A 9,703-nucleotide genomic window follows, 5' to 3' on the forward strand; every position below is an offset into this window, starting at 1 on the left:
AGGGGAAGAAAAAGAGAGAAGAGAAGACAGGAGGACAGAGAGAATGAGAGAGAGTGTTTGCGAATGTGTATGTGTGTATGTGTGAGCGCATGCATGTGCATGTGTGTGCGTGTGTGTGTGTGACAGAATTTGGCACACATGAAAATTGGGAGTTGGAGTATTAACCCCATCACCCTAGATCATTATGAATTTCACCTTACCACATTGTTTGACTCTCTCCACCTCAGAGACAAAGTTAACCAGACAAAGACAAATAAATCATAAAACTCTTATACATAACTTTCTTGTCTTGGTATGTTTTGTTGGGGTTTTTTGTTTCAATAAAGAACACAATGTTCTCCAAAAACACCTGTACTCACCGGTTTCAGGAGTTCGCTACTGAGTCCCAGGTAGTTGTGAAGGGCAGAAAAAGTCACTCGCTGAAGGCGGATCATAATGATCTGACACAGGGAAAGAGACAGAAACGATTTAAATAATAATAATAATAATGAATTTCACTTACATAGCACACACACTGACACACAAACACTCACACACATCTGGACTTTTTCCAGATTACACTTTCAAACAAATCACTTGGCCAATTTCTTAATGGTGCCAAAAGTTGTCAATTATTTGAATTGCATTACAATGTCAGGCCTGAAGTTATTGAGAATTATTTATAATGTTGTATGAGTCAGAGAGGCCCTAAAGGAGAACTAAATATTTGAAGTTGCACAAAATGCCTTGATTTGCTTGTTTCAGTCAAAATCAACGACATGCTCCAGAAAAAAAATCAGGTCACAGTAAAGTATAAAATGAACCTCCCGCTAACCGTACAGATAAAAACAAAAAGCCACCAATCACACCGACTACTCAGTATTAGACTCTGTCATTCGTCACTTTTCAAAATGACATATGGCGGAGTCTCACACCAAGCAGACGATATGATCATCAAGTTCTGTTTCAGATCTTGGCACTTGATGAAAAAGATGAAAAGGAACACATTAGCAAGAAGCATGCCAAACTCTCTTCTTTGGGGGTACCGACCTGCACGACCTTGACTGTGGATTCGTTGAACTTCTCAAACATGGACTTGAAGGCGTGGGCCGGCAGTCGCAAAATGGTGGAGTCTGTCACAGCTCGGGCGGAGACACTCTTGAATGGACCCGGGTGACCCTGTAAAAGGCAAAGTGGAATGGGTTTAACGCACCCATCAACACTATTAGATCATTTAAAAAGTGGGACCTCCAAATTTTAACGTCCATTACCGAAAAGGTCGAGCAAAATAGGAATTTCATGTAACGTGCCTTTCACAAGGCCAAAACATAGGACCCAGCCAAGGCTCAAACCCCTAGTCTCACAATTATAGGTGACCACAGAGCACACAGAAACAGCTGTTTTGGACCATATGATACAACTTTAACCAGGGTTAAAGTTTAATTTTTATTCTGACTTCTTATGCTCACTCAAGAAAGTGAAAGATAACAGAGGGTCAAAAAGATTCAAGGAATGGAGACAATCACAAGAAAAAGATCAAGGAGAAGGCCAGAAAATGATGAAAAACGTACCCAAATATCTTGAATAGAATTCGGGACATTTGATGTAACTGGGTGAAAGAGCAGGAAAATAGCCACCAAAACTAGGCAACTTCCAAAGCTTGAGTGTTCTTGGAAACGGCAAACTTATTTTTTTTTTTCTTTTTTTTTTACCTTTGATCCAAGTTTTTCTGTAAAATCTGGACAGACATGTTGGGTCTTTTTTTAATGGACAGAAAAGATTTTGCTCCCTCCCCCCACTGCCCCCCCCCCCCCCCCATTCAATTTAAATTGCCAAATGAGAGGGGAACAGGTCAGTTTCTTCAATTTCATTACTTTGACAAGTGCCCGATTTCACCACAATGCCACACACAATACAGAAAAAAACATGGACAGGTGGCTCTAGCTCAAAGCAGGTTGGACCGTATAAAACATTTAAAATTATTTTCATAAAAGAATCAACTCTCTCACCGTAAGCACATCTAGGATAGACAGAAGGCTGTGGATACTGTTGCCCGTGGCAACCTGCTTCACCAGATGCTCTGTGCCATCCTGGAGAGGGAAGAGAAGTAAAAAAAATTGAACGTAAATTGATGTAGCTAGGAATTTTTTTTTTAGTTTTAGTAAGAGTTATGGTACTTGTACACAATTAGGTCATGTCTTTTTTAGGAAGGATTTTACAGCATTTGCCACACAATAAGGTCACATTATTAAGTGCTGAAAATAAAAGATGTTACAAGAGAGAAACAAACACAAAAATGAAGGAGGACAGATCAAGATGATGGATGTTTGTTTGGAAAGGAGGAGCAAACCGCACCAGAGCACTCACTCGCCAACCACCTGTCAATTAGGTCATATAAGTGCTGAGATTAGAGCCAACAAAATAATATTAGAAGTCTGAAAAAATAAGCACAAATTTCATTTACCTCCAAGGGTTTTGTTTTAGTTAGAATTTTACAACACATTGCAACACAAATGGGTCATATAAGTGCCAAAGATTTAAGGTGTTACTAGAGAGTAACATACAAATTTAAAAAGGACAGAGAGGGATGACAGATGATTGGGAGGAAATTAGGAGAAAACTACACCAGCGTGCCCGCCAATCACCCCCAAACAAAGTCTGGTACGTGAATAAAGAGAAGGACATCAACACAATAATGGTCATTCAAAGCAGGGGGAAATAAGACAAAAACTTAAGTGGAAAGGAGTTCTGACAAAATCTTCAGCGAACTGACTAAATGTGATTTGCTCCTTCTTTCCGATCAAATATATATCGTCCGTATCTCTTCTCCATTTCGTGTTTCTTACGAAACTTGCAACACAATTGGATCATATAAGTATTGAGGACTAAACGTGCTACAAGGGAGTCACTTTCAAAGAAAAGGAGGGAGAGATAAGGACGATAGATGATGGTTAGAGAAGCAGAAAAACGATGGGCGAGAAAAGAACAAAAGTGTCGAAGATTAGAGGTGTTTAAAGGAAGTAAGTAACATACAAAGAAAAGAAGGAAGGAGAGATAAGGAAGATAGATGCTTCGATAGGCAAGGAGCAAAACGATGAGCGAGAAAATAACAAACCATGCTTCTCGAAAACTTACGGCATCTGTGATGAACACGTCCAGCAGACCGTGCTGCACCACGTAGATGCTGTCGTCCGGGTCTCCTATCCTGAACAGGAAGTTGCCGGCTCGGAGCATGATGGTCTCCATAAAGCGGCACAGCTCCAGGAAGAACGGTTTCTCCAGATGACCAAATACCCTAAAGGAATGCAGCAAGGTGACATGGGACAAGGTTAAAAGTTAAACTGCATATTTCAGTATGTCACAAAAAAGTCTGTAAAAATGTAGATCATTTTCATAATGTATATCATTTTTATAGTGCCTACTCCCATGTGTACACAGCTCTAGGCACTTGTATAAAAGTTTTTAAAAAACAAAAACTAGATTTTTTGTTACACAGTTTATACTTCAGGTCATTCAAATCAAAATGGGTGTTTAAAAGTCTCAAAACAACACATTTACTCTGTTATATAATCTATATTTCAGTTTATCATAAATAAGATGTTATCTCATCTAATTCAATCTTACCTAAAACTGTGCAGCATGTAGAGTACCTCATCTCACCTCACCACCACCACCCCCTCCCCTCACACCACACCATACACCACATCTCATCACACCATACACCACACCTCACCACACCATACACCACACCACACCACACCTCATCACACCATACACCACATCTCACCACACCACACCAAACCATACACCACACCACACCACACCTCACCTCACCTCTTCTCTTTTCTCATCTTCTCTTCCCTTCTCTAATCTTTCTTTACTTTACACTGTGCAGAATGTAGTATACTTCCCCTCAACACACTTTACTTTTCTCTTCTCTGCTTTTTTTCTCGTCTCTTATCTATCTTCTCACATATATCTTCTCACTATTCACTTCTCTTTCTTTCTCTTCTCTTTTTTTCTCTTCTTTTATCTCATTCTTCTCGAATATATCTTCTCACTCTTTTTTTTCTTCTTTTTATTTCTTATCTTCTCATATCTCCTCTTCTCTGCTTTCTTTTTCTCTTCTCTCATCCCATCTTCTTTTATCCATTCTTCTCTTCTCTTATTTATTTAATCTACTCTCACCTAACACTACGCAGCATGTAGAGCACCTCAGGGGGCAGCCTGTGGTCATCCTCAATGTCTGACCAGTCGGCCTCCAGGAAGGACTGAGGGGGACTCTGCTGGCGCAGCGAGGGCTTGCTGGTCTCCTTGCGCTGAGCCAAGAACCTGACATCGCACAAAAACAACATGAAATAATACTGTCGGTCAACTGTTGAGATGTAAATGCAATAAGTGCAATATTTTTTTTATGTTTTTAATTGCAGTTTTTGTTATGTGTGATATTGATTGCCTCTGCTCAAGAAATATTTTGTGAAGGTTCTAATTCTAGATATTGAAAAGAAAAAAAGAAAGAAAAAATACATACTGTAGAGTTGTTAAAAAGAATGACACCTTCTTTCTCTCTCCTAAACAACTTTCCTTTCTATTCTTAGTACATCTGAACATTTTGTCGACGAAAGAAACAATTTTATTATTGGAACAATATATTGTCTCCAAAGTCAATCAGAGTTTGTTACATTAAAGACACACCTACATCGACAAACAGAAAATATTTTTTTTCCCTACCAAAACTTACAATTTTAAAAAATAACTGCTTTCAGTTTTTAAAAAAGACATTTCTAACGTACCTACATAACAGTCTCTTCCACACCATCCTGTTATATATGAATAAGCAATATTAGTGTGCAATGAGGACAGACTGAACGAACACATCATTTTTTTTCTCAGCTGTGGTCATCCAACCTTGGACATTTACATATTGAAAAAGCTTAATTGCTGTCTATGCCACACTTTTATTATCTTAAATCTTTCCATGTTCCTGAATTTACTATTTCCCATCTACATCCCCCAATCTATTTCAATAACATGACTTAAATAGGCCATATGACAGGTTTTATTTCAATTTGTAGCAAAAATGTTTATTTTTCAAAATTATGTAGAGATATCCAACGTAGCTCGCGGTATTGCCTTGACCCAAAAATAATACCACATAAAAACTACAAAACAGTGTTAAAAATTCAATTTCTCTCTACCGTATTAATGTATTCTATCCGTCTCTACAACTATTTTTCCTCAAATCAACCTTTTACAATAATATTAAGTCAAACATTTTATTCCAAGTTCTCATACATTATTTATGCAGGAAAAGCTTGGTAATAAAAATAATAAAACATAATTTATCGCCCTTGTGATAAGATGAGGTAACCCACAAAAATTTTTTTAATTTTTCATTTTATTTGTATCCATCTCATACACTTAGTCAAGGAAAGGTCTGAATTTTCCAACAAAGTTTGAAATAAAGCCTAACAACCAGCAAGCTGCCTGCTTGTTGCTGTGTGATGAAACCAAATAACAGTTTCAGTTGGGTTTTTTTCGCTTCTCCTGTAAAATTTACCCTGCTGGGATTATTAGCGCGTCTTATCACAAGGTATGGTGAAATGTAACTCACCGACGGAGGCGAGAAATCATAAGCCTGTGACTTGGCTTCCGCCTGAAGGTGCCGCTCGAAGAGGGACCCACCGTGTTCCGAGTGAAGCTCTTCACCTGAGGGGAGGAGCGTTGTAGAAGATGCACTTACCAGTTTGAGTAATAAATGAACCAAAGAAAATACAGTCCAAGACAAAATCATAAGGGAGCCAGAAAAAAAAAATCCAGGAATTTACGTTTAAGAGAAAGCAGGAGGGGGAGGGGGGGGGTTCAGCCCGAACATGGTGGATCCCGGACCGCCTGTCCAGTTGTCATGCAGTGGTATAAACTTCAAACCTCCCTCCTAGTGCTATCCTAGCCTATTTGATAATGGTATGAGTCATACTTCTTTATCCATTGTCACCAGTGCTTGCATTCATAGGAAACCTGTTTGACCCAATTAAAAACAAAAATGATCCAATCTCTCCTTTGTTTTCCCCCCGTAGCCCCACCCATCTGTGTAATAAGCACAACAAACCAATGCCATCCCTACTGTGAATGTAACAACAATTCAAGGAACTTTTCTTCCCGGCCATACGGCGGTATAATCAGGGCAGCAAGGCCCTGTTCAAATTAATTTCACACATCTGGCCACCCACAAAAGTACTTGTGCTGGAGCGTCACTAAGCACTTTCACAAGCCTGACCATCTGCACCACTCAGGGCTCATGTGAATAAGATAAATGCTACCCCAAAGGCCCCCCCCCCAATCTGATGGCATGGCATAACGGTTAGAGCCGATGGAACCACATGTGAGTTAGAGCCGATGGAACCAAATGTGTGTTTTATTTCAAATCAAGACTGAGCGGGGGAGGGGGGGGGGGGGGACATTTTGCATCTTGAACAGGTCTAAACCCTCTGAGGGGAAGGAATTTCTTTGTCCATTCCCAGGTTGAGCAGGTGTCCATTTTAAAGAGGTGACTATAGAAGAATTTGATTTATCAATTTGACACAACAATCATTAAGAGTAGGAAAAATGTATGACCAACAGAAACAACAGAAGGAAATAAGTAGGGGCAACCAGTGGCACCTTCCAGCCACCAGCTAGTAAGTGAACAAACAAGAAACACACATTAAAAATTAAAGGAATAAACCAAACCTTTCGCAGCATTTTACGGCCAAAGAATATGACTTTGTCCCTCTTGCGGAATCTGTACCTTCTTGGCGCTTCTGTTTGGCTGGGTAAAACTGAAAGACAAAGGCATATATATCCAGTTTCTCGTTGGTAAAGTTTAACAGTTCTCGCAACTGTTTTTAAAATGTCATACGAGAGCGCAGGACACATGTTTGTTGTTTTCACGGGAGTTCAAAACACAGCCTTGGTTCTAATTTGAGAGTCAAAATGGCTAAAGTCTCTAAAATATACTGTAAAAACTCAGTTTTAAAAGCAGCAATTAACAGTTGAAAATAACACTGTTTACATTTTTTAGTAAAGACCAAAAATCAAGAATTAAGTTGGGATCAACGATGGAAAACAATTTTTATAAAAGTACATTTTAAATATTTTTTCCGGTCTCCCCAATGTCCAGGCATTCTATCGGGATGTGCCTGACCTTCAAGTCAGAATTGCATCCAAACAAAAGATGATTTTTCTTCTCCCTGCAGGAGATCTCCGAATCAGAACGGTATGACAAAAATATGCAGTCTGGATAAAGTAACTTTGGTCTCTTCTGGAGAGACTCGAAGGTTTTCGTGGGCCCAACAAGAACATTATAATATTGTGGAATTTGTGGATTAATTGTTTTTACTCTAGTGTTCCCTTTCATCTTCTTTACAGGGTGCTTAATTTTTAAAATGATGAGTTGCTCATTTGTAAGGCAAGCTGACAAAATGAGTTACTGTTTGGATTAAGCTCTCTATGGATAAAAATACATCAGATTTACAGTAGGAACTGAAAAAAAACAACAGGTTACAAGTTGTTGTTTTTTTTAAGGAATTAGTTGAACATTTACAGATTTAACCACTATGTCAATTTTCTGTCAATATTTCCATTCTCATATATATAGTGAAAGTAACCCTTTTATCAGCATGCCCAACATTTTTCATTTGCCATCAATGAGATGTTGTTTTCAAATCCCTTTAGCAGCAAGCATTTTGCTCTTGGCAGCAATGAGATGGATGGATGGATGGCTGGATGGATGGATGGATGGATGAGCTGACCAACAGATGGATTGATAGCTGGATGGATGGACAGATGGATGGAGGGATAGATATGTGATGGATGGATGGATAGATGTATGGATGGATGGATGGAAAGATGGATGGACAGATGGAATGACAGATGACGGACGGACCGACCAACTGACTAACAGATGGACTGATAGCTGGATGGATGAAATGGATAGATTGATGGCTTGATGGGTGGACAGAGACCGATGGAATGGATGGATGGATGGACAAACGAATGGATGGAAAAATAAATTACCTTTCGACTTGAACTTCCATATCCCAAAGAACAAGACGACCAGAACTGTGATGACAGCCACAAACACCGTCACCACGATGCTCTGAAACACAAATACAAAATTCCAAACCCAACTGAATTTCTTTTGGTTATTTTCTTGTTTGTTTTGTTCACAGGTAAGAGTTTTACAGCATTTGCAACATGAATAGAGAAAAGTGTCGAAGATTAATGGTGTAACAAGGGAGCAACAAACACGAAAAAGGAGGAGAGATATAGGGACGACAGATGTTTAATAGGAAAGAAGAATCTAAGCATACCCACCACAACAGAGCCCTCACCAACCAGGATACACCACTTAAGCCTGAACATGCACAGAATGTTGCATTATAGTCCAAATTGCTATTTGTTCCTGATCTTCTTCAATGATGTCATGAACATGTTGACATACAAAAAGACTCTCTACGCCGATGTTCTTGCCCTCTGGCAGACACAGCACGTCACGGTAGTACTTAAGAACAGGGAAATCAAATGAAAACCTAAAGAGGCTCCACAATTACTGTCAGAAACGGAAGCTTAAAATATATTGCACCAAAACAGTATTATACACCGTTTTTACAAAGAGCAATGACAGGCTCTACAGATAGCTCCAACTGAAGATAGAGATAATGAAAACCTCCCCGAAGAAGAACAAACCAAAATACCCTGGACACAAACTTGACCATTGAAAAGCCAAATGGAGAGCATACGAAGAAGGCGAAAAAAATACTCCAACTTATAAGGAAACTTGCCAGCAGTTCATGGGGATCAGACAAACAAACTCTGAGAGGTCTATACCTAGGTTTTAAAGTACAATCTACCCTGAAATACAGCAATATCAATTTTCACTATATGTGCAGTACAACCACTCGTAATACCCTTGACAATGTCCAGAATAACAATTTGACCTTTGCTGATCTACACCTAGTGAAACATGTGAAATCCTTTCAAAAATGGAACCCCATGGAATCCGCAGAGAAAAAGTAGCTTATTTTGAGAACCATGAAAAAACCAAAAGAATGTGCCCAACCACCCAAACAGCATGTTATGTACAGGAAAACCAAAGAGACAACTTCAACAAAAGTTAATCAGGCATCACACAACAGAACTAATTATGGATAGTCACCATCTTTCACAAAACAGAAAAAAGAAACCGTAAGAGTCAACCAAAACATCCTTCACATTTCTTGGGAAAAACCAACCATTTCAACATCTCTCAGAGGAAAAAAAGCACAAAACATTCAAACCCCGAGACACTCATGCTTGCATCACATCAGAAAGCTATTCAGATGACGGGACACACGTCTAATACCAGTCGCAAACTTCATGTATTTACTCATCCACAAACTGGGATGGAAGGTTTTAACATAAAAGTTAAAAGTCGAAAAACGTATCATGTCGAAAACTTAGAATATCTAGATTTATAATTTTTTAAGGTCTGGTGAGTCATGAGTCTACTAGAAACTAGATCTAGAAACTTATATATGGTAAGATTGAACTTTGGTGGCCCAACACTGAATGAAGCCGGAACTACTTTTGAGCTTAGCTGTGCAATGGCCCGCTCATTTATTATAATGTTATAAATTGTTTTGCATTTACAGGTGTGGTTTTTTAATTATTGTTTCCAGGGGCCCCCTAAACCCCCCCCCACCCC

General features: G+C 39.0%; 1 protein-coding gene across 1 annotated transcript in view; it reads right to left on the minus strand.

Annotated features, from left to right (window-relative positions):
* Positions 1-9,703, minus strand: part of LOC101857242 (patatin-like phospholipase domain-containing protein 7) — a gene marked incomplete in the record, with an annotated part of 66,305 nt that overhangs the window by 54,269 nt on the left and 2,333 nt on the right. Inside the window, 8 exon segments of the mRNA XM_035968920.1 lie at positions 360-440; positions 1,030-1,158; positions 1,989-2,069; positions 3,115-3,274; positions 4,168-4,311; positions 5,594-5,688; positions 6,709-6,797; positions 8,035-8,116. Of these exon segments, the coding sequence (XP_035824813.1) occupies positions 360-440; positions 1,030-1,158; positions 1,989-2,069; positions 3,115-3,274; positions 4,168-4,311; positions 5,594-5,688; positions 6,709-6,797; positions 8,035-8,116 (861 nt within the window).

This window comes from Aplysia californica, unplaced genomic scaffold, assembly GCF_000002075.1.
Source record: "Aplysia californica isolate F4 #8 unplaced genomic scaffold, AplCal3.0 scaffold00097, whole genome shotgun sequence".
Classification (NCBI taxonomy): Eukaryota; Metazoa; Mollusca; class Gastropoda; order Aplysiida; family Aplysiidae; genus Aplysia; species Aplysia californica.